At 40.2% G+C, this 25,698-nt stretch overlaps 2 protein-coding genes across 2 annotated transcripts in view; both read left to right on the top strand.

Annotated features, from left to right (window-relative positions):
* Positions 1-612: 612 nt before the first annotated feature.
* On the top strand, positions 613-11,564 carry cers3a (ceramide synthase 3a). The gene is made up of 10 exons (XM_037697372.1): positions 613-785; positions 2,242-2,359; positions 4,716-4,834; positions 4,946-5,003; positions 5,150-5,200; positions 5,733-5,825; positions 6,520-6,648; positions 7,020-7,126; positions 10,665-10,818; positions 11,379-11,564. Exons 1-10 carry the CDS (start codon positions 613-615, stop codon positions 11,529-11,531), a joined length of 1,155 nt encoding a protein of 384 aa, XP_037553300.1. The 3' UTR covers positions 11,532-11,564.
* Positions 11,565-14,208: 2,644 nt separating this feature from the next.
* adamts17 (ADAM metallopeptidase with thrombospondin type 1 motif, 17) overlaps positions 14,209-25,698 on the top strand; it is a 73,263-nt gene continuing 61,773 nt past the window's right edge. Inside the window, exons 1-5 of the mRNA XM_037693361.1 lie at positions 14,209-14,269; positions 19,964-20,277; positions 21,241-21,412; positions 22,066-22,232; positions 23,553-23,636. Of these exons, the coding sequence (XP_037549289.1) occupies positions 14,209-14,269; positions 19,964-20,277; positions 21,241-21,412; positions 22,066-22,232; positions 23,553-23,636 (798 nt within the window). The remainder of the gene's footprint in view (positions 14,270-19,963; positions 20,278-21,240; positions 21,413-22,065; positions 22,233-23,552; positions 23,637-25,698) is intronic.

The following is a 25,698-nucleotide window of genomic DNA, read 5'->3' as shown; positions in this document are numbered from 1 at the left end:
GTTGAAACGTTTCGTCTTTTAACCAAAATACTTTTTCAGTCTGAGGAGCTGCAACAAACTCAAACTTATCAGAGTCAGAGTCAGAGTTTCTTTATTGTCATTCGCACCTCATGTGGTACATGTGGTGGAGCGAAATTATGTACACAAGGTCCCAGTTACATCCAACAATAAAATGTATATTATGAGCAGCACCTTCTCATAAAGAATCAACCAGTTTGATCCAGAGCTAGCTGTTCACATACAAAAGGAGGACCATCAGTCTAACAATTGGTTGTCAGTTCCCTGACAGCCACTTGCTATTCACAGGGGGCTGGGCGGGCTCTATCATGTGCACATCATGGATGTGCACATGATAGAGAGGAACGCTGGTTAAAGAGAGGAATGAAGGAAGCCATCTTTGTGAAGGGATCCATCGTTAAACAGGGGCGGTGGTTTCTGTGTTCAAATGCCACCCTCTTACAATGCTGTTATTGCAAGTATCACTCAGTCCGCTGTGAATGGCAAGCAACACTAACGACCAATTGTTAGGGTGCTAACCTTGGCACTAATCTAACCTTGTTTGATTTCTCTTATTGTGTTTTTATATTGTAACGCCTTTGTTACAGAACTGGGATGTTGGACACACTGTACGAGTGGTTTTGGTGGGACAAACTCTGGTTGCCTTCAGAGCTCTCGTGGTCTGACCTGGAAGATAAGGAGGGTCGCATCTATGCCAAAGCCTCACATCTTTACATCATAGCTCCCTACGCCTTTGTCTTTCTACTCATCAGATTCCTGTTTGAGAGGTAGGACCCACATTGTATTTGGACATCAGGGTGTGTAAAATAAATATATTTGTAGTGAACTATATTGTCTCAGATATCAGGGTTCAGTGTGAATAATTAGACAAAGAACACAGTTACACAGACTTAAAAGTTACAGGTAACCACCACTGTAATCTAGAAGAGGGCACACAGAAAAGAAACTCGTGCTTTTGCCAGGCTATGTGTCAGCAGCACATTCTCACCTAAATACAAGCACATAAGCCCATGCTCACTTTGCCAGAGGTCCATCCTGGCACAATTCTCTTGGACTATGTCAGGATGAAGCTACATTATGTGCAGGAAGATCACACCACACATGCAGGATGCTGATAACATGATTAGATTATGATTCAGGTATGAGGCTTGTGTGAGAAGATCTACAGTCTTCTTATGCTGAATAACAACCCTGCTATGATGGTGGAAAAAAAAAAAGAAGCTTTTACGTGGATGGTCTTTGTAAGGTCTTGGTGAGGTTTTCTGATCCAAACCTGTGCATGCTCAACACCATCATAGTCATTGGGGCATTCAGTGCTGGGACCCCAAAACTGAAAGAGTGGCTCCAGAAACAACCTCAGAGATCTCTGTCCAAAAGAGTGCAGTCCTTGGAACAGCTGATACTAAACAGAACCCTCAGACTTCTGGTAGAGGGTTAGGGTCTGAAGTGCTATGTCTCTCAGTGTATTTTCAGTGCCATCAAATAAGTGTTAAATGACTTCTGTGTGTACATCATTTAAACAAAGCTGTTGCCTTATACAGCATACAGTAAATCTACACAATGACAATAGATTGTTGTGAAAGTTTCTCAAACAACCAGTGACTCCACCCCCTGACCAATCAGTGACCGACAGTGTTCTGACATCACGTGTTAAGGCCAGCACGGTACACTTGGAACCGCAGAGAAGTTGGTAAAGAAAAGGGGGCTGGTTCCACTTATCATTGCTAGTGGAAAAGCCTTGGAACCGTTCTGATCCGTGCCTAACCGAGTCGAACCGTGCCTTACAGCCGCTAATGGAAAAGGCCCATTAAGCAGTCCGTCACCTATCGTGATGCAGGTGTACCATTACATTGCAGTTTAGATTTCTGTCAGAAGTGTGTGTGTGTGTGTGTGTGGGGGGGGGTACATTTTTTGCTTTCAATAAAACAATAATCGTCAGTCTTTTACAGCTAGGGGGATTGCCTCCACTCTGACAGCCAAGCTAGAATTGGTGTCTGTTCTTTGACTGCTTGTTGGGGGGACCTGCAGTGTGTCTGTGATGTGAGAAATGCTGAATTGGCACAATTACAATATATGAATAATAGCAGGCATACACAGGAAAACCAAGTAAATCAAGATACTTCCAACAATTTTTATAATTTTTCATAGTTTTATGTTTTCTGCGCTCCATCACATGCTGCTTCTGTTCCATTGGCAGTAAGACTTGTGTTTAATGCACTGCAGATGGATAGCCACACCCCTCGCGGTCTCTGCTGGAATCAAACAGCGAGTCCATCTGAAAGCAGAAGACAAGCCTTCCCTGGAACTCTTCTATACAACTCAGAGCAAAAGTCCTGCTCAGGTAACGTTACACTCAGAACACAAGGTAACTCATTTCAACTGGGTTAACTCGTGGGCTTTACACATGGCCTATAGACCAAAAGATAAATGGTAATTTGACAAAATGTCATTCTTTGAAGTTTTATCTACAGTTTGTGGGTGTGAGTTTTCAGTAATTAAAAAAAAACATCTCAGACGTTTGCTTGTTTGAAAGTGACTCAATTTAAAAATATATATATTTCGTCTTTCATTCATGACGCTTTCCTAATTCAGATTGAAAACTGTGATGTTCTGGTCTTTAAAACTTAAGTGAACAGCTCAGTTTATATGAGATAAACTCACATGCAAATCACTTCCCTTCCATCACCCCCTGAGGCTCCTTATGGGGACTTTGATGACCTGGTCCAAGTATGAAGCAGTAGTTTAAAGTAGTTTAGTGTGAAACTGACTTGGGATCAGATTTAATTCTGCTTTGTAAGTTCTGACAACCTAATGCTTCCCCTTCTGTGGAGAGGCTGTGGCTGAGTGGTTAGACCAGTCGTCCTCCAATGCAAGAGTTGGGGGTTCGAATCCACCAGCAGTCACATGTCGAAGTGCCTCTGGGCAAGACACTGAACCCATGTGTGTCCCATCAGTGTATGAATGTGATCTAAAGCACTGATTAGTCTATTTAGAATGATTTGATCAATTAGCTGTGTAGAGATCTAGTAGAGTGCTGTATGAACGGGTAAATGAGGCACAGATTGTAGTGTAAAGCACTTTGAGTGTCTTCATTGGATAGAAAGCGCTATATAAGTGCAGTCCATTTACCTTCTGTTTGAATTTGTTATAAATTGTACACATTCATTAAACACACAAAAGATGCAATGTCTAAAGGGGCGCATGTGCGAGTGCTGACCCTTGGCATCTGTTTCAGTACGACGCTGACTGTATTATATATATAAACTGTATATATATATATATATATATATGAGGAGTGGTGGTGCAGAGGTTAGAGAAGGTGGGCTGCACCCACACCTGCCGCCACCCTCATTCGCCCCACTCTGGGCCCTTGAGCAAGGCCCTTAACCCCCACCATCTGCTCCTCCGGGTGTCCTAGATAGCAGCTCTCTGCTTCACACAGAGGGCTGCGGTAGCTCAATGGTCTGTGGTTGCATCAGGAAGGGCATCCGGCGTAAAAAATAACTGCCAAGTCTTTGTGTGACTTAGTTCGCTGTGGCGATCCCTAACGCAGGGAGCAGCCGAAAGAAGAAGAAAAAAAAAAACAAATACATATATATATATATATATATATATATGAAGGTGTTTTATACCCTTCCCACACTCTTGCAATATTCTAATCAATGTTTCTAAACTCTAAACGCTCTAATAGAGCACAGAATGTCATGATTTCAACTCTCTCTGCCTTAGGGAGAATTATCATGCCGTTAATGGAGAGCGCACATTTTGTGTCCGAAAGCAGGAATTCATCTCTTTGTTCTCAAAACTTGTAATGCTTGGACTCAAAACTTCTGCTGGCTCTCCGTTAATGGCAGGAACTTTCTTCCACATCAGCCACCTGCCAACGCTCTCGGCCACGCCCACTTCTCCAATCATGACACGATGCAGGAAGAAGCTTTTTCTGCAGCTCTGGTAGAGTTGCATTCAGGCCTAATAAATCCGACCCAACCCGGCCCCAGCCCGTAACCATTTTTTTCCAAGCCTGACCCGACCCAATCATTTAACTGTAGTTACAGAACTCAACCCGAAAAGAAAAATAAAAATTTTTTTTGTTCATTATTAAGCTTTTACTGCTTTTGTAAGCAAATCAGTTTGACATGATATTTTTCTAAAACGTATTTCAAGATATAAGATTTCTTGTTTCATCAAATAGATATTAACATACAAAATGAAAAGCATAAAAAAATCAGTTCTAAAAATAGGCTATTACACAGATGAACAAAAATATTTTTAGAGAAAAATTATTTGAAAAGCTATTTTAATTGCTGCTCGCTTTGGCTTTTGTTGATGCTGCAACTTCCTTCACCACAGTTAAAAAAAAACAAAATAAAACCCTTCTTTCACCACAGTTTGCAGCAGGGTGCTGAGACGCACGCGGCCGGTGATCAGGTGATCCCTCTGAAGCTTAACTGGACATTTTTTCACCTCTTTCAACCGGCCGGTCACACCTGCCTCCTCCTCAACAAGTAGATTAACACACTTTTATATTGTGCGTTCTTATTTAGTTTTCTTTCTGCTGTATGATTCGTATGCGTCCGCGAAAACCGAACCGCGAAGTAGTGAGGGACTACTGTAATTACAGTCAGACCAAGCAGCCACAAGAAGTAGTCCATTTCCTTTTAAATGGATTAATTTTCTGTGTTTGTGTTTAAATCCAGGCTGACATTGATGGGTTGTCCAAGAAGAGCAGTTTGTCAGTGAGACAAGTTGAACGCTGGTTCCGAAAAAGACGGCGACAGGACCAACCCGGAGTTCTGAAGAAGTTCAGAGAGGCAAGGTCATTACTCTCTCTCTCTGTCTCTCTCTCTCTCTCTCTCTCTCTCTCTCTGTCTCTCTCTTTCTCTCTCTCTCTGTCAGTGCTTCATGCCGGCGTCCTCTCATATTACAGTTGGAGGTTCGTCTTCTATCTGTCTGCGTTTATCGGAGGAGTTGCAGCTCTTCATGATGTGAGTACAGAAATGCACTGAAACGCTGAAATGAAACACAAATTGATTTCAGCACAGAAAACATGTTTCTGGGGCCTTCTGCCAGTTAACTCTCTGAAGTGCGGCTGTAGTTTTAACAATAACATTTTCTTTTGATGGGTTTACAGAAAGAATGGCTTCAGGACATGAGACAAGTGTGGACAGATTATCCCCAGCAGGTTTGTCCCTGATGATAAATAATGTCAACTTTACAACACACCACGCATGACTTTTAATAACAGGACATATCAATTCATGTTAACAGCTGGTCTAAGCATTTATCTTCAATTATTTGTGTTGATAACTTTTTATTGGTATTTATAACTTCAAGGTTGGTACAGAACTTGGTGGAAAAAACTGCTTGTATGTTTTTTCACTTCCAAACTGATTTAAAATTGATCCCGATCAGTCATTTTACTGTAAAAACAAGGTGCAGGCTTTGGAAGAAGACTTGATTGGAGTTAGTGACTGCTTCCCTGCTTCCCTTCTTTGTCTAAACTGCTACTCTTAAATGTTTCTTTCTAATGTGAATTGTGTTACATTACATACTTTGTATGTTTTTCAAAATTGTTTTAAGCATCTCAAAATGAATGGTTTGGTTTTCTGCAGTTTTTATGTGTTTGTGAAAAGGTTAGAATAAAAGACATATTTGTCAGTAGAACTGATTATAGTTTATTTTTAAACTGTGTCTCTTTCTGTCTCTGTCCTCAGTCCATGCTGGAATCTCAGTACTGGTATTACATCCTGGAGATGAGCTTCTATGGCTGCCTCCTCTTCAGTGTGGCATTCGATGTAAAGAGAAAGGTGTGGTTGTTAAAGATTAAAATCCTAACTCTGTTATTAATACAAAAATCCTGTTAGAATTTCTTATTCTTAATGGTAGAAAAAGCATAAAGTATATTGTTTAAGTAAAAGGAGCATTTTTCTTTAGAAAAATAAATAAGCATATCCGTGTTAATAATTGTGTCAAATAAAATATGTTGTAATCTTATGTGATAATAATAAAAATATTGTTTAATAAATAATATTAATAAGTTAATGATAATACAGTATGTATATAATATATATATTACGTGTTTAATTATGGTCTTTAAGTGCTGGACTCAACTGGAAGTCTGAAGGAACAATAGGTGGGGTTTTGGTTGTGGTGGACAACAACATCAAGAAATGTTATTTTCTTGATGTTAATGACTGAATTGTTCGGTCACGCATAAGAATCTGATCAACATGATGTTGAAGCTTCTAACCCATGAAGACATGACTTTACCATCCCAATGCTCTATCCTTTGTGTGCTATGATCTCACTTTGGAGATGAATGGTTTTCAGAATGAGGGTTTGGGCATCTGTTTCTTTTCTACCTGTCTGTATGATGACATCAGCATCATGTTTTCTATTTAAGGACAAAAAAAATTACAGGAACTGGTGTTTAAACTACAGAAAGATCCTGGAGACATGCAAACCGTGAATTGTATTGTGTGTGTGTGGTTTTTAATTCAGGACTTTCAAGAGCAGATCATCCATCATTTGTCTACATTGGTCCTCTTGTCATTTTCCTGGTGCGCCAATTTCCTCCGAATAGGAACTCTGATCATGCTCATCCATGATGCCTCTGATGTTCTACTGGAGGTCAGTCATAGTGTGTATTACTGATTATGAAATCTATGAGAACTTACCCATATTTAGATCAATTCTTCAGTTTTGTGTTCCGTTATCTGTGGTTTGTCAATCAATCAACATTTAGTTATTTAGCCCCTCATTATAACCAGAAGGTGATCACGTGCGACACAGTACACAAGTTAAAACAGATAATAAAGACAATACAAATAAAAGGTTCACATGATGAAAAATGCCACTGTGATGGTAAATATTTAAAGACTGCCTGAAAAAAAAATATTTTGAACATTAGTTTTAACACTGTGTGAAAGGGTAATTTCACATAAACATTCACAAGTTTGACTTTTTTATTTTATTTTGAATTTGATTTTTTTTTTTTTCAGTCTGCCAAATTATTCAACTATGCCAGATGGGAGAAAACCAGCAGTGCTCTTTTTGTTTTGTTTGCCATGGTGTTTCTGGTGACACGACTCATCATCTTTCCATTTTGGTAAGTCTGTAAATGTGTATGTGCAAAGAACTAAACAATGCTTCAATGTAGGCTATGTGTAGGTGTCGGTGTCGGTGTGGGGTTGGTTGAACCAAGATGTAAGACACGAGGATCTCAAAGTAAAGTAGAAACTTATTTATTCTAACAATCAAAACAAAGGACCAACGTGGCGACAAAGTTCTGCCACAGAAGGCGAACACGAGGAGTATCGAGACATAAAGATAAACCAGTATAATGAGATACTGGTGAGGTTGTGACGACAGACTGTTTAAATAACAAACTGAGAGAAATGGAAGTACAGAAAGAGAACTACGAGAGGAAAGTGGGAACACCTGTGCTGAATACATTAGATGTCAGAATATACTCCAGCTAGTTGTTCTCCACAGGCCTTCAGGATGCTGGGAAGAACTCCATTGGGTCCCCTAACCTTGTGGGGGTTTAACTTCTTTAGAGTTCTCAGGACCTGTGCGTGTGTCACCTGGAAAGCAGTGTCCCTGGGGTCACAGGAGGCCCTTGAGAGTGTGTCAGTGTTCAACCTGGAGAACCTGGCATAGAGGGCGTTAAAGCTGTCTGGAAGGGTCACTGGTTAACTGGTCATCATTAACGTCACGCAGACTTTCACACTGCTACATTTTCATCTTTAACCACTTCTTGGTCTGTTACCTTCATACATCTCCTCCTACATGTCAATTTGTGAGTGCAGCTACAGCGTGCGCTCTCAGGACATTATTACATGCAGTGTCCCCTCAGTGCAGACCGAACTAGGCAAAAGCTCCTTCTCCTACTCTGCTCCTGTAACACTTTACAAAAAGATCTGAAGCTCTCGACTTTGAGCTCTTCAAACAACCAAGTTCATGACACAAACCACTGCAGACATGTTCCTGTTTTTAGTATTTTACATCGCTTTAAAATGGAGCTGTTTTTGTTTCATTTTTTATATAAAATCTTCCATTTACTTTTGAATTTATATGCTTTTATAGGATTGTTTACCGTTGTCTGTGTTCTTTGTTTAAAACAGGTCTCTCTCGTGAATGAGTCCTCAAGGCTCAATGAGAACAACCTGTTGGTTGAATGAAAAAATGAATTGAATCTCGGGGTTCTGTGGTTGTCGTGGTTCTCCTATAGTTTGTGTCAGATTGAATTAGTTGTCAAATGCTGTGCGTGATTTTTATTTTTTTTTAATTCAACCTTTATTTAAACAGCTTAGTCCCAGTGAGCCACGAGGACTCATTTACAAGAGAGACCTGATTTGGTTGGGGTAGTAGCGTTCAAGTTTTTGTGAGTGAGCTTTTGTTGCTTCTCTGATGGACTTCTGCAGCTCGTACCGTGTTTTCTTTTACTCCACTTGATCTCCTGACTCGAAGGCCTCCCTCTGCTTCCTGATCGTCTGTTTTACTTCCCCATTAAACCAGGGTTTTTGGTTGGGGAACATCCACACAGTTCTGGGAGGGGCAAACATGGATGTACACCAGCTTCTGTAGTCACTCACAGTCTCTGCATATGGATATATCATGGATATTGTTTGCAGCCTCTTTGAAGGTGATTCCGTCTTTGGCCTCCAAGCCCTGCAAGCTAACCTTTGCACCATCAGTCCAGATGTTAATGGACTGACTGACTGGCTGTGTCTTAAGCCTTTTGTTGTAAAGCGGTTTAAGTTGGATTGCCAGGTGATCAGACTTACCAAAGTGAAGTTTTGGTTCAGTCGAGAAGGCATTCCTGATGTTGCTGTAGCAGTGAACCAGTGTTTTATTTCCCCTGGTGGGGAAACTGATGCAGTTTAGGGACTGTTATTCTGAAGATTGCAGTGGTTAAAATCTCCCAGAATAATAACAGCATCCTCAGGATACGTGTTTTCATGCTCGTTGATCATGTCGTGTCTCCTCCTGTGCAGCCTCCTCTTTAACAGCAGTGTGATATAAACGACACTCACAATGATGCATCGCAGTTCTCTAGATAACATGGCCTTAGCTTCACTGTCAGATTTTCCACGTTTTCACAGCAGGATTTAGAAATGATCTTACAGTCTGTACACCATGATTTTAACAAAGATTAGATTTGGGGGAGTGGTGGCGCAGAGGTTAGAAGATGGGCCTGTGATCGGAAAGTTGCAGGTTCAACTTCCGGTACCGTCAACATCAAAATGTGGGTGGAAAAGGTGAAACACCCACACCTGCCTCCACCCTCATTCGCCCCACTCTGGGCCCCTGAGCAAGGCCCTTAACCCCCACCATCTGCTCCCTAAACAGGTCTCTCTTGAAAATTAGTTCTCGTGACTCAATGAGACTACCTGTATAAATAAAGGGTAAATTAAATTTTTTTTTTTTTTTTTTTACCTCAGTCACCGACTCTTGTTACAGTTCTGAGGTTAAACCAAGGAATGCAGATATATGCAGGAGATCAAGTAAAACTTAACTTTATTTTAAAATAAAACAAAAGCTGACATGACAGCAAACTTAAATAATCTGAGTATTGACAGATGGAGGCATGATGACATATAAGAAGAAAAAATGAGTCACAGAGAGCTACGGGAAACGAGAAAGGGCGTTGGAATCAAAAATGCTCAAGTGAAGATGGAGTGAAGACAGACAATAGGTGGGTTAGGAGATAAGGAGATGGGTGCAGCTGAGCACTGGAATGGGGAACAAGTGTATTTAGGTGATGCAGAACTGGGAAAAGAGACATATGTGGACGTAGCAGGACTGGGGAACAGGCATTACAGGACATGGCAGAACTGTGGTACATGCAGTTGTGGGCAGAGCAAGACAGGAGAAAAAGTCATTTGTGGGCATGGCACAACTGAGGAAAGAGGTATATGTGAGTGTGGAAGGACTGGGGAACAGGTGTATGTGGGCGTGGCAGGACAGGGAAACAGGTATATGTGGGTGTGGCAGGACTAGGGAACAGGTATATGCATGGCAGGACTGGAGAATGGGCATTACAGGAGGTGGCAGGACTTGGGAACAGGTGTATGTGGGCATGGCTGGACTGGGGAAAGAGGCATATGTAGGTGTAGCAAGACTGAAGAAAGATGTGTATGTGGCCATGGAAAGACTGGAAAATATGTGTATGTGAAAGTGCCAGGACTGATGAAGTGGGTGTATGTGGGTGATGTGAAACAGAGGAACAGGCATATTTGGGCATGGAAGGACTGGGGAATAGGCATTATGATGCATGGCAGACCTGGAAACATGCCTATGTGGGCATGGCAGGAATGGGGAATAGGCATTACGGAGAGTGTTAGAACTGGAAAAAGCAGCGTGTGTGGGCATGGCAGGACTGGGGAATAGGTGTTTCAGGATGTTACAGGACTAAGGAACCGAGACTACCTGTGAAAAAGAACCTGGTGTAATGCACTGATGGAATAGGGGAAAGGACAGGAACAAAACCACTCACAAGAATCACAAAACAAAGTCACGTTAACAAAATGGGAGTAAACCCAACAATGAACAATAAAACTATCAATAATATCAAAAAGCTCCAGATCCTGACATATGTAACGAAGAACAATTTTAGTTTATTTTTTGTGTGTGTTTTCCAGGTTAATCCACTGCACCTGGGTTTACCCAGTCTTCTACTACCCCCCCTTCTTTGGGTACTACTTCTTCAATGGGATGCTTGTGGTTCTGCTCCTGCTTCACGTATTCTGGGCCTACCTTATTCTCCGCATGATCAAGAAGTTGATAGTTGGCACAGTAAGTTTGTTCAGAGATCTTTCAGTATGGTTAGAGATCACCTGTCTTGTCTTAGTGAACTTTATTCAGTTAAATTCATGACCTCAGTTCGTTAAGAAGATTTCAAATCAGAGGAGGTGAAATCAAGCGTGGGCACAACTCTTGATTGATTGATTGATTGACTGACTGCGTGACTGATTGATTGATAAAACAAGCACAGGACGTGGCTCAGTTTATCCTCATTAAAGCTTGAACTCTGTTGATTCTTTACAGTTCTGAGTAAAAGACTTGGTTGGGTTGGTCCTGGTGTTGGTTGTAGCTTTGCTATGCATTAAAAAAATAGTCACAACAGATAAAGATGCTATATGCTTTGTAGTGAATCTAAATGTGAAACCTGTTAGATTGTTAGACTCTGAGTTATTCATCATGTTGAGCAGAAGCACGTCACTAACTGAACAACCTGCAGCTTCATTTTCAGCAGTTCTTCTCATTAGTCCAAATTTGTTTTCAGGTTTGTTCGCTCTGGAACTTGTTTCCTGCAAGTAATTTTTGTTCGACTTTTTTTTTTTCTTATATCAAAGCTGACAAAAGATGAGAGAAGTGACAATGATGAGGAAGAGGGGCAGGAAAGCAGCCCTTCAGAGGAAGATGTCTGTCAACACAAGCCATCCAATGGACTGATAACTGCTGCAAAGAAGAACGGGAACGGGTGCTTGAATCCTCTCCAGCGGTAAAGAGTCGTCTTCAGTTGGATGGTGCTGGAGATGTGAGAAAAGGAAGAGTGCTAAACCAAGTCCATATTTATTGATCCAACATAAATTATTTGATAAAATGTTGGAACATGAGCTAAACCAAACAATCACTGTTGCTCTGACTGAGCTCTGAAACATGAGCAGAGTTTTTAACTCTGTATTTATTTACAGTATTTATTTATTTTTATTAGTCCTGTGTTTCTCTCAAAGCTACGATAAAGCTCTTACAAACTGGTTTGATTGGGAAAATGTGGACATGTTCTTTAATTTTTAAGCGTTTGTTAATGAAAAGGTTAAGGCTTCGTGACTAACAACTGTAATCTTGTTGTTCTTTTGCCTGCTTCTTTCTGCAGGGGTCACCACAGTGATCATACTCACACCAAAGATCTAGAAATTGTTTTGTATTTTTACACTAGAATCTAGTGTAAAAATCTAGTGACATTCTCTTCTTGATGCAATCTGGGTTAAAACTCACAACCTCAGAATTATAAGGCACCACAGCTTTCTGTATAAACCTGTTTTATGGTAAATAAATGCTACCATTGTCCAAAACCTAAGAACAGTCAGGTAGCTGCTATAAAGTTTAGGAATAATAAAATATCTTATTTTTCTGACTTTAAAACTGTACAGCTGAATGTGCTGCAATAAGTCTTTTAACCAAAGTTTATTAGTTACTTCAGGAAGAGCAACTTTTCTGAAATTTTCACCAAGTCTGTTGTAAAATTATTGAAAAAAGTTAAAACTTTTAACTACTTCTTGAAAAAACCACTTCAGATGTCCACAGATTCCAGAGTCAAAGGGTTGTACCAAGTTTGTTGTATGGTCTCTAAGACCATGTTTTGTAAGAATCTGCAATATGTTAGATTTTATTTAAGGGACAAACATATTTTAATATTTGGTAAACGATGAACTTTTGCTCCATGGAATGGCCTCTTTTATACAAGTTTTAACAAAAGTGTGAAATTAATTCTTGTGAAGGATGTTCAGTCAGTTCTTTCATTAAAAAACAGAAACAGACTTCGTTGACTCTTTACATGTGACGTCTTCACCTTCACCTTCACCACAGATCAAATACAAACTAATTTCTTCAAGAAGAATCTGGTTTGACCTGGATCTCTTCAACACTGACGTGAACTGACCTGGATCAGCCTGCATCTGCAGCCTGACAATTATTATCAGTACATTCACATTTATACAGACGTGTAAAAAAAACAATGGAGAAAAAAAATAGGAATAATTTTCATAGTCCCGGAATTTTAAATAAAAATAGGAAAACTAATCACCAATGAATTATCAGTAGCCTTTACACATTCAACCTTTATTTACACAGGTTAGTCTCATTGAGTCACGAGGACTCATTTACAAGAAAGACCTGTAACATGAGAAAACATAAAACCAATAAAAACAATCATTTGTTCAGATTCAAGTCCATATTATTGAGTTTAAAACACAATCATTCATACAGCAGGCCAGACATATTATTAGAAATACTCCATACATTTTTAGAACACAAAGGATGGGTTTAATGGTAACATTTTTCTGGGTACCAGCGCATACAAGGAGATGGCAGATAATATGGCAAATAAGACAACTCAAAATCATATTAACTTCTCAGTATATAGGCTAAGTAAATCAGGGATGAGAAGTATAATCAAGCGAAAAACTGAAGAAAGAATGGCAGAAAAGGTGGGATGAAGAAAGAAAAGGAAGTTGCATTTTTAATCAAAAAGGTTCTGTAGATGAGAACTGGAAGAAGGAGCAGAAAGTAGGAAAAATTAATAACAAGACTAAGATTTGGACATACAGGACTCAGTTTTACACTTTTTCAGAAGCACAATACAGGAAATGTGATCACTGCAAAGAAAATTAAACTACATGTTTTACTGGAATGTCTAAAATATGACCATGAAAGAAGATATATGAGGGATTTAAAATATATATTTTTTTAAAGTTCAACATAATACATTAGATATACAAAAAAATAACTTAGGGACCAAACATGCAAATTATAATTCAATTTTTTAAATCAAAACTGATTAATAAAATTTGATTACATAGTGGGCAGCACAGTGGCGCAACTGGTAGAGCTGCTGCCTCTCAGCGAGCAGGTCCCCGGTTCAAATCCCAGTCTGGGGGCCTCTCTGGGTGGAGCTTGCATGTTCTCTCCGTGCATGCGTGGGTTTTCTCCAGTTACTCCAGTTTCCTCCCACAGACCAGAAGCATGCCTGTTAAACTGATTGGTAACTCTAAATTGTCCCTAGGTGTGAGTGAGAGAGTGAATGGTTGTTTGTCTCGTTTGTCTCTATGTGTCCCTGTGATGGACTGGAGACCTGTCCAGGGTGTACCCCGCTCCTCGCACAGTGACAGCTGGACATGGGCACCAGTGACCCCTGTGACCCAAAATGGAAGAAGCAGTAAAAGATAATGGATGGATGATTATATAATTTATACTGTAAACCATGATAAAGCACACTCCATACCAGTTGGTGGCGGTAAAGCACACTTTCAGTTTTCTGCCAACTGACAAACTACAGAAGAAGATTTTTTTTTTTTTTTTCCCCTTACGTCTAGAAAAGTTATCCCGGCCGGTGCTTCGGTTCGGTGTGAGGTTAATAAGTTTGTTTGACAGTAAAACCTGTTCCGACCTGGCGGTTTTACTATGTTTGTCCGCCATGTTGCCTGCCTGCTCCTCTCTCTCCTGTGCACCGGAGGGCCGCCGGGTGAGTTCGGCTTTGATTTCTCAGCTTAACGGAAACTTTTTTCTTTCTGAAATATATATAATTTCTAAGATGAATTGTTGCATTTTGGTGTTGTTTCCGTCACGGAAAAAAAGCTTTGACCAGGTAAGTGACTTTCACGCTGTGTTGCTGCTCGGTTTGGTTCTGAGCATGAAAAAAGCTCGAACTCGTCTGTTTGTCCGATGTTCTGCTTCAATCCGTGCCCGCGGTAACAGGCGACCTTTAACAGGAAGTGGTTCTGGATGCCGGTTCATACGTCACTGTTACCGCCATATTGGGAGGGTCAACCTGTCAGAATCGGACTTGTTGGAGCTGAAGACTGCTGTTTGGTCAGAATCAGTTCTTTAAAAAGTGTCCAAACCCAGGTAAGAAAAAAAACCTGGTTCTAACTACATTTTATAAATAGTTCTAAACTGGACCCACAACCAGCTGTAAGTCTACGTTTATCCAGTTTAAATGTTTTTTTAACCTTTATTTATACAGATCTCATTGAGTCACAAGGACACATTTTCAAGAGAGACCTGTTTTTAGATAGACAACATGTAGAGTACAATAAACAACAATAAACTAAAAATAATTGTGTTGTCAAAACAAAAACAAAAATCAAAGTGCCATATAAAACAAGGTAAAATGCTCAAAACAAGAACATAAATTTGCTTAGATTTTTCTAGTTACCTTATCAAATGTTTAAAACCCCTTAAAGAAATCAAAGTGGACAGCTTCAGATCTTGTTGCAAGGCCTTACAGGAGCAGAGTAAGAAAAGGCCTTTTTCCATATTCAGTCTGCACTGAAGGAACGCTGCAGGTAATGAAGGCTTGAGAGCACACGCTGTAACTGCACTGACGACGTGACAAGTGGGAGGAGATATTAGTTGGCAGCAGAACAAGGAATGATTTATTGATGAAGATGTACCAGTGTGAGACCCTACATGGAGATAATGATGACTACTGACCAATGAGTGCAGAGTGCAGTGATAGGTACGGTAGTTGCATCTGAATCTTAGCGCGCCATGGTAGACAGCATCCAACATCTGCAAGGAACTGGCAGGGGCATTCATGTAAATAATGTCACCATAATCAATAGCCTGTAGGAAGGTGGTAGTAAACTTTCTGTTTTTAAAACACCCCTTTGGTTTTATCAGCATTTAGCACCAGTTTGAGACGTAACAAGTCTGACTGAATGATGTCAAATACAGACTGTAGAAGCTGGAAAACCTTAGCAACTGTGTTAGCTTGGCAATTAACAATTGTATCGACAGCATAGAGATGCATGGAGGCGTCAGGAATGTTTTAGTTCATTTCAGTTTATTTGTATAGCACCAAGTCACGACAGAAGTTGCCTCAGAGCACTGAACAGAAACATTCATATATAAAAATAATAAGTTAACACTAATTATCAGAAGAGCAGACTGTTTTGAGTTTAACTCCATTGCAGAACTCTCCTTTTGAGCAAGCATGAGGACAACAGTGGAAAGGAAAAACTCCCTTGTGAGGAAGAAACCTTTTGCAGAACCAGGCTGAGGACAAGCGGCCATCTGCTTCGACTGGCTGGGTTTGAGAGGAACAGGAAACGATGACAGATACATAATGGCAGGTCAAGAATCACATGTTAAGATAGAAATACTATTAAATTAAAACTATTAAATTTTAGCAAATCATTTAAGGAAATTAGGTCAATTTGTCCTCCAGTAGTAAGCCCAAGGCAGTCAACCTGCATAACTTTATATAAAATGTAAAAAGAGTGGATCCTAAAACTGAGCTTTGTGACACATCAGTAGGGCCCATTAAATAGCTAGACAAAGTACCTTGTGTTGTACACATCGCATCCAACCTGAGAAATGGTTAGAAAACCAAGTTCTTTGAGTACCGGTAGTTAAGGCCGTAGTATTTATGAATATGACTTCATTTAGACAAAAACTGTATTTCAGACTTCACATTTCTTCTTTTAGGTAGGCCTGTCAGGAAAACAAATTTTGCTGAGCGATTAATTGTCTCAGAAATTATTGCGATAAACGATAATATTGTTTGAAATTTGACAATAATTCATAATTATTGTCAAATTTAAGAAGAAATGTTGATTAATTTGTTTTGTGTGTAGTACATTTTTTCGACCACTGGATGGCAGTATAAGACTGCTTGAACCGAAGGATGGATAGTGAGGGAGTGAGCAGTGTGTTTCTTTAAGCAAAATGGGAGGGAGGCCTCTTGACACGGGCTGTCTCCAGTGTTGCCAGGTGTACGATAATTATCGTATTTGTACAACAATTTTGCCCTTTGTATGATCAATAATCCCCAAAAAGGCCAAATATACGATAATTTGACCATTCCGTGAATGTGTGGTTGTAATCAGTTGTCATCAGCCTGTCAGAATTTTTTTGTGAACCCTGAAGGCATCTGTGTCCACAAACAGTTGCACGATTGGCTGGAAATTCCAGCCAATCGTGCTTTTCTAAATGTGACTTACGAGTGACGTGTATGCGTTTGCCTCAGAACAACGGCCATGATTGGCTGAATAGTCCGCTGCGCCCGCCCCATGAGTGAGAAAAAGAAAAGAAGAAGAAGCAGAGCTGGTCTGGAAGTGGACCTATCACTACTATAGTGCATCAGTAGATTTGTTATTCTGGTTATGACGGGTGTACAATCATTTCCCTCAAAATACGATCATTTTATGTCTCTAGCACAATAATCTGCCCTGTGATGGACTTGTGACCTGTCCAGGGTGTACCCCGCCCCTCGCACAGTGATTGCTGAACATGGGCACCAGTGACCCCCGTTACCCAAAATGGAATAAACTGGTAAAGATAATGGATGGATAGCACAATAATCCTACATTTCTCACCTGGCAACACTGGCTGTCTCTCTTTCCTGTTTTTCGGTGCTCGAAATGGCGGACGCTCTGTGTGTTTTGAGCTCCTTAGCATAGCGTTTTTCACACAAAGCTTTTAATAAAAAAATCAGTTAACAAGTTCTCAGCTTCTTTTTGCAGAGAAAAACAACTTTTTACATGAAGGCACAGGTTTCAACCGTGAATTTTGGAGCTTTGACAAGACGGAGGTTTTTTCCCCGAGCTTAGCCTGTTAGTTAGCTCATAGCTTAGCTTCTCAACTTGGCAGCTTTTAACGATCCAAAAACGTGATTTTGGAAGGTTAAAATGGATTTTAAAGAGAAAGGGAGGGGTCAGTGAAGAGCACCGGAGTTGAGCCTTATGTCATCCAGTGTCTTCAGTAAAAAGAGTGAGAGAGATGAAGAAACAATAAAACCGATAAATGAAAAAGATGTAGATAATTTTCATTTATCATGTGATTAATTGATTTATTGTGACAGGTCTACTTTTAGGTCACTTGAAATTCATAAAAGCATTTCTCTGTCTTCATCTTCTACCTCTTATCTGTATTTGGGGTGCAGAGGCAGCAGGTCCAGGAGAGAAACCCAGACCCCCACTCTCCTCAACGGTCTTCCAGACTTCCAGAAACTGACTCTTATCTCAGCTGCTTCACACTCGTCCAAGAACCTCCCCAGTGCACTGCACGCTGAAGATCATGGTCTGAAGACGCCAACAGAACCACATTAACAACATAAATTGGAGATGAGACCCTGAGGTTGCCAAACCAGACCCTGTCCTCTCCACAGCTGTGCCTGCTTTCCTTTTCTTAGTCGCTGAACGATTTGCCCAAACCTCTTTGAGGCCAACTGAAAGTCCTTCTCAATGGCCTTCCCAAATTCCTCCTATACCAGAGTTCTTTGCATCTACAAAATCCGCAGTTCTTCTGGCTACCTGGTATCTGTCAGCTACTTCAGACAGCCAAACCCTGAAGGCCTCAATCTTCAGCTTCATGGACTCCATCACCGCTGGTGTCAGGTGTCAGGTGTCTGAGTGTCGATGTGACAGGAATCAATGACTTTCAGGCTACATCTTATAAAAGCCATATCTGCAGAAGAAGCCTTGAACATGGCCCAGATAGTGTCTATGTGGGGGTGCACACCTGATGTGGACTTGGACTGCAGCGAGGCTCAGACTCTCCATCAGCCAATCGTAGACCTGTTCCACCACTGACATCAGGACCTGGACTCCAGGGGGAGTCATTCAGTCCTTCATCAGAAACGCCACCCTGCTGTTGAATTTAATAGAACCTAACTTATTATTTTGTTTTGAATAAACTTAGTTTTAATGAATATTTTTGTGCAAATTGTTTTTAAATTATTATTTTAATCATCTGAAAATTTGAGTTCTTATTTTATCACAGCTAACGTGTTAAATATTTTGATAATAAACCCAGTTAATGATAGGTGTGATACTACATTTTACTGGTGTACAGATAAAACCTCTTCAATAACCTTTTACTTGTATTTGTGTTAAAAACAAGATATCCATTCAGCTGACGGGGACCACAGGATATGAACTAAAAGTGTTTTGGTAACATATTTAACCTGTTATGATGTTTTTTCTGTAATTTTATTACACTTGGATTTGTCAGCACAGTTAGAGCTGTTACCTCACAGTTAGATGGTCCTGGGTTAAATCTCCATCTTTGACCTTGGTCAAAGTTTGCATGTTCTCGTGGGTTTTCTCCAGGTATTCTGGTTTCTTCTCACAGTCCAAAAATATGCTAGCTTGGCTGTTTTCATGTCCAGGAGGAGCTTGCAACAAACCTCTGTAATTTCAGTGGGATTTGTTTGGTGTAATAAAGGTTATTATAAAATATTATTTAAAAAAATTTCAAGTAGATTTAAAAGATCAACATAAACACAGCCAAAACTGTGGGCGGAGGCTGCACATTTTTATTTATCAAAGGTTTAATTCATAAAAAATGAACTTTAAAATTTGCTTAGTAATGTGACTTCACAGTTTTATTTGACCTTTATTTATTTAACCAGATTAGTCAGCTGTAAACATTCTGATTTTTAATGTGTATTACATATTACATAATGTGTAACACACATTCAATTCAGCTTTTTTCTTTAGCTCCAAGTCCCAACAGAAGTTCAATTCAGTTTATTTATATAGCGCCAATTCACAACAAAGTTGTCTCAGGGCACTTTACAGGAACATTCACATAAATTATAAAAGCCAATTATTGAATGTTGCATATCTAAGGAAGCCAGCAGATTGTGTTGAATCTTCACTTTGTCACACTCCCCCATCCTGAGCAAACACAAAGGCAACAGTGGCAAGGAAAAACTCCCTTTCAACAAGAAGAAACCCCCAGCAGAACCAAGCTCAGGACGAGCGGCCATCTGCTTCAACCAGCTGGGATTTAAGAGAACAGGAAGTAGAAACAGACAAACGTAGAATGACTGGTCCAGGTGTACTTTCTGGAGGGAAGACCAAAAACATGTTAAGATAGAAATAATTACAAATACAAATGGGTGGAGTAGCACAAGTAAAGACAGTATACTGTATATCTATATAAACATACACACACATAGGTTACATCTGTGTGTGTGTATATGTATACATGTATACATTTCTAAATCTTTTATGCAGATTTGTTCACTGGCGACCCCTGCAGAGGGGAGCAACTGAAAGAACAAAAAATAAAATGACTGTAGATCTCACTGTGATTTGTCTGTATTCAAATGTAGACCCGTGAGATTTGCTTCAGTGTAAATGCAGTTCAGTGTGACTTGTTTTCATCAAAATGCAGACCTTTTAATTAATTGTATTTGTACCCACAGCCCAGGCTGAGCTGGAGGCAGAGGAGGTGATTCCCTGGCTGCTGTCCTTACAGGAGATGGACAAGTTGCTGCCTTATCATGGACATTCCAAACCAGACTACATCATCGTTTTACTGCCTGCATTTGGACACAATCTGTATCTAAATCTAACACGGGACGTTGCAGTTTTTCCAAAGAACATTGTTGTGGAGGAGAGGTTCAGGAACCAAAGTGTGGTGGTCAAACATTTAACTATGAACCAACATTGCTTTTACTCTGGCTTCATCATCAACCAGATGGACTCTGTGGCATCACTGAGCACCTGTGGTGGTTTGGTAAATCATTCTTGTGTTTTTGGACACAAATGTTCATGGTATTCGAAACAAGCAGCTAATATGCAGATGCTTCCAATTTAGTTTGATTGAACAAACTGAATGGATTGAATTGCATTGATCTGAAACCCAACCAACACGCATGTTTCCCCAGCATCACATGAACTCTTAAATTCATTTTCAATTAAGTTTATTTATATAGTGCCAAATCACAACAGAAGTCATCTCGGTGTGCTGTACAACAGCTTTCATATAAATTATAAAAGCCAATTAGTAAAAGTTCTCTATCTAAGGAAGTTAGCAGATTACATTGAATCTTCATCACAGTCTCCAATCCTGAGCAAGCACAAAGGAGACAGTGGAAAGGAAAAACTCCTTAACAGGAATAAACCTCCAGCAGAATCCGGTTCAGGACGAGTGGCCATCTGCTTCGACTGGCTGGGGTTTGAGAGGACAGGAAGTAGAAACACATAGAATGATAGGTCCAGTTGTACTTTCTATTGATGGAAAAACAAAAAACACATGTTAAGGATAGAAATAATTACAAATACAAACATGTAGAGTAGAGCAAGTAAAGACAGGAGCAGAGAGGAAATGTGGCCTATTGTCCTCCAGCAGTCTAAGCCTATAGCAGTAGATCTAAGGGATAATTCAGGAAACCCAAGCTGACCCTAAATGTAATATTTATCAAAACGGATAAACTTAAACCTAATCTTAAAGTAAACTATGTGTCACCCTCACAGACTGGAAATTGGTTCTACAAGAACAGTTTTTAGAGTTAAAGTCTGTGTTTTTAGGTGAAAACTGCTGGACATACACTGTTTCCTCCAAATAATCTTTCAGTCTTTTTGTCTAGCAGGTGCAGCACATTATACTAAATTAACAACTGTGTACTTGTTTCTATTTACTCTTTTTCAGTCTCTTCCTGTTCTTAGATGCACTCTCATCCTGTTCTTGTCTCTACAGAATGGACACATTCAGATGGGTCAGGACTTCTGGTTAATCCAGCCAGTGGATCAACAGAACCCATCAACACCATTTTCTGGACTGAAGCACCGCCTGGTTCCACACCAAAGCTGGGCCAAGACCAACTCTGGACAAAACACTGACCCTCCGGTTTACTGTGGACTTATTCAAGGTCAGTGAGGAAGAAAGAGACCTGTAGAACCTGGTTTTCAGTTGTATCCAAATTCTTAAATGGGCTGGAAGCAAGCTGGTAATAAATCCAACAAAATTGTATTTTTCAGTACAGAAAGAGCAGACAATTGATTAAGAACAAAAACTTTAAATTATTCACACAACAAAAAGAGTCAAAGGTCATCTAGTCTATCGTTTTACAGAGAGAAAGGTTATTGACAGGTGGAGACCATTTCAGACAGCTTACAATCTTCCCATCAGATTCACCCTGAAGGTCAGACCATGTTATGCTCCAACTGTTTAAAAAGGAGGGGGGGGGGGGGGGGGTGTCTCACTGATGTTTTTTCATCTGAGGTACTTCAAGCATTGCCAGCACTGGGCTGTTTGTTATGGGTCCGTTTGTTCTTGTAGGAGGTGGCATGGAGCGTACGTGGCTAGGGCTGATTCTGTCTCAGTTTGCTGTTGTTGGACTAGTCAGTTGTGATTCTGGAGAGTTTAGACTTCAGTCAGCTTGGTCTGCCCAAATGTTTAGGAAAGTGTAAAGGTAAGATTGGTGTGAGTGCAGCTCAGCATTGTCTATTTTATGAGAACTGATGGGGGTTGTTCCCTTCAGCTGGGAGGGGTTTTATTCTTGTGACTGTCTGTTTGTGGAAGAGAAACAAAAGAAGAAGAGCTCCATCCACAAGAGTCGCATGAAGAGAGACGTCCTGAACTTGGACCAAACATACACTGTGGAGACTGTGGTGGTGGCAGACTCTGATATGGTGCAGTTCCATGGAGCTGAAGGGGCTCAGAGGTTCCTGCTTACTGTCATGAACATGGTAGGACATACACACACACACAGTTATATGTATCCTGATGTATACATTAGATTTAATTTTCCAACAGGACTTTGCACTTGCACACAGTGTAAATCTACCAGTACCTGGTTTAAGGACCATGGTATCCCTGTTCTTAATTGTCCACCAAACACTCCTGACCGTATCCCCATAGAAAACCTATGTAGTATTGTGAAGAGGAAGATGCGATACGCCAGACCCAACAATTCAGAAGAGCTGAAGGTCACTATCAGAGCAACCTGGGCTCTCGTAACACCTGAGCAGTGCCACAGACTTATCGATTCCATGCCATGCTGCATTGCTGCAATAATCCAGGCAAAAGGAGTTCCAACCAAGTATTGAGTGCTGTACATGCTCATACTTTTAACTTTTTGTGCTTGCAGTCAACCTACTTCACATATGGGGGGGAGGGGGGGGGGGCACAATATTATAGGCAGAAACATGGGTGTGCTATGGGGTCTCCAGTTTCTTTTTTTGTTGCCAACCTGTACATGGAGGAGGTAGAAAAGAGAACCTTGGCATCCTTTTCAAGGATACCACCAGTTGGTAGTGGTTCAGGTATGTTGATGACACCTGGGTTAAAATTAAATCTCAGGAAGTCCAACATTTCATTGATCACATCAACTCTGTGGATAACTATATAAAGTTCACACGTGAAGATGTAATAATGGCAGGTTGGCTTTCTTGGACTCTGAGGTCTCAGTCTCTGATGGAGGACATTTGCAAACTGATGTGTACTGCAGTGCACACCCACCCACACAGACCAGTATTTGCAGTTTGACTCCCATCACCCTCTGGAGCACAAGTTAGGAGTCATCAAGACTCTGTACCACAGAGCAGACAGCATCCCCTCTAACTGGACCTTCCTGAAAGCAGAGAAGAAACCCAGACAGGACTCCAGTCAGCCATCAGGTAAAAAGGAGGAACCCAGACCAGTGGTCATTCTGTATGTTGCAGGAGTTTCAGAGAAACTGAAACATTTTTTTTCTAAACATGAAATCCCAGTGGCGTTCAAATCCAAAAATATGAGTCTTACATCGGGGAAACTACAGTGAACAGCCACTGGCCAAAAGGATGGCCCAGCAGATGATCAACATCATCAGGCCAAGACTCTGTGGTTTACACTCATCTGCAGGCCAGCAGTCACTCTTTCAGGAATGAAGATGAAAATTCTAAATCCTGCTCGTCTTCAGCAGACTGTCTGGATGATTTCAATGGATGACGATGATGATGTATTTACAATCATATTTATTGCTGTAGGTTTGTAGGGTAAAACTGCTCACCTTGTTCTGCTTTATTTAGGTTAACAACCTGTTTCAGCATAAGAGTCTGGGAGTCCGGATCAACATACAAGTTACTAAGCTGCTGCTGCTTCACAAGCGTCCTGTAAGTCTCACTCTCTCCACTTAATGTAACATTTGGGGGGTTTCTGCAATACTTCAACAAAACAAACAGAATGCAAAATATATAACAAAACACAGAAAAAAACAGAACAAGATGACAGAACACAACTGTACATAATACAGAACAACAAAAAATACTATTTGACAGTGTCAATTTTATTTCTCAGTTTGATTTATAAACACTTTGGAAATAACAACGTTGACTAAAGTGCTTCACAAACAGGAAATCTAGCAATAAAACAAATAAAAGATCAAACATTAAAAAACATAAGTATAATAAAAAGTACAAGAACAAACTAACCTAAGAGGTTTTGATGGAACTCAAAGCAAACTTGAATTAAAAACCAGTCGTTACAACCGGCAAATTGCTTGTTGCGCCAGGTTGTGGGCGTTTCCACCCTCTGCACACCTCAAGCAGCCACGGAGTCAGATGAAAAGCTTAACTGTTTATTTACAAGGTGAATGAATGATATTGAATATTAGAATATAGTAAATATCAGAATTGATATTTACAAAGGAGTCTTACCAGACTTCAGCAGGGTGAGCCTCAGGCCAAAATAACAAACAAAATGGACTATTTTTATTCCTATTTTTGTCACTTACCTAACAAATCAAAAGTAACAAAAATACAGGTTTCTTACCTGTCCTAAACTAACAAAAACAGGAGAAAAAGCTCAACTAAAATGGCAGCTCACCCCTACAAGAACTCCTTACAAGACTATACTAATTTCTGTAAACGACGGACAGCAGTTCAGCTGTGGCAGGTTGGGACACGCAGAGTAAATGGAAAAAGATTTGTAGGCTCAATCATCCAGGTAGAGAACACAAACAAGGTTAAATCATTTCATCTGGACCAGTTTCTTGAGCCGTTGTCATCTCCAACTCAGCTCCTCTTATGCAGCACCTCCAGGCAGACAGCCAATCACAGCTCCATTCAGCAGTGTCTTCCTCCAGCTGCGCACCTGGACACTTGTAGGGACACATCAAGGTTTTTCTATCATTAACTGTTATTCTTTTGATACTTTGGAAGTAAGACTGACTCTCCATTCACAAAGCTGTACAGTAAGGAACCACGTTATCATATAAGATGAATAACATAAAACCTGTTATTGTAATTAATTGCACACCTGGTATTCAGATTTCAGCAAAGCTGAAAGGCCCTTTTGTATGAGAACTTTTCCATCTGACCTGTGAAATATAACATCTAAAACATACGCTTATCTCTTCCGAAAAGGGAGGATTCATCCTCCAGTTTTAGAGTGTGAGAAAGACCCCATTGTTTTTCAAGGACTCTTCTTTCCATCTCACGGTAGAAATCATTTCTTTAACAAGTTAAATGTCTGAGTTCTCCTGAACACAATTGAAAGTTTTGCTGTAAAAATGGCTAAGTTTATTTACTTTCTAAGCTCAATACTCAGTAATCATGCATAAAGGAAGTGCTATGAAACTGGTGTTCAGAAGTTACAACTGTGTGCATAAGATCTAATGAAAATATTTATGGATGAGTAAAAAGCTGCTTAGAAGTTTGATTATTCTGTTATATTGAGAATTTACCAAAGCAGAGTAAATTAGCCATTTAATATTTTTATTAAGGTTATTAAATTCAACAGTAACTTGAAAGAAGGTCCACCCTTCTGTCGTGATTGGCTAGACCATCACATGGTAACGCCTCTAAGTCAAAGAAGTTTATTTCCTGACATTTGGCTTAGAACAGTCTGGAAGAAGCTTTTGAAGAAGTAAGGTCAAACAAGTGGATATTTATTGCCAGAAGATCTTTGCCACCAGAAGGAGAAAACGCAGCCCTCCGGGAGCTCATCAACCGACCCCCCTCGGGAGCCAACTTTCGACTCTAGATTTCAGCTGATTTCCAGTGGCGAGGGAAATCCCACCTTCGACACTATAATTCATCTCAAGAGTTCTGGTGACCCTCCGGGCGGTTGAATTGCAGACCACCTTCCAATCGGTAGGAAAAAGCTGCTCAGGTTTTCTCTGCTGGTGTCTGATGTCCCAGATAAGAAGTTGTCCACTATAAAAATTTCATCATT

This window comes from Nematolebias whitei, chromosome 2, assembly GCF_014905685.2.
Source record: "Nematolebias whitei isolate Nwh7 chromosome 2, NemWhi1, whole genome shotgun sequence".
Taxonomy (NCBI): domain Eukaryota; kingdom Metazoa; phylum Chordata; class Actinopteri; order Cyprinodontiformes; family Rivulidae; genus Nematolebias; species Nematolebias whitei.
This window is presented reverse-complemented; position numbering and strand designations above follow the sequence as displayed.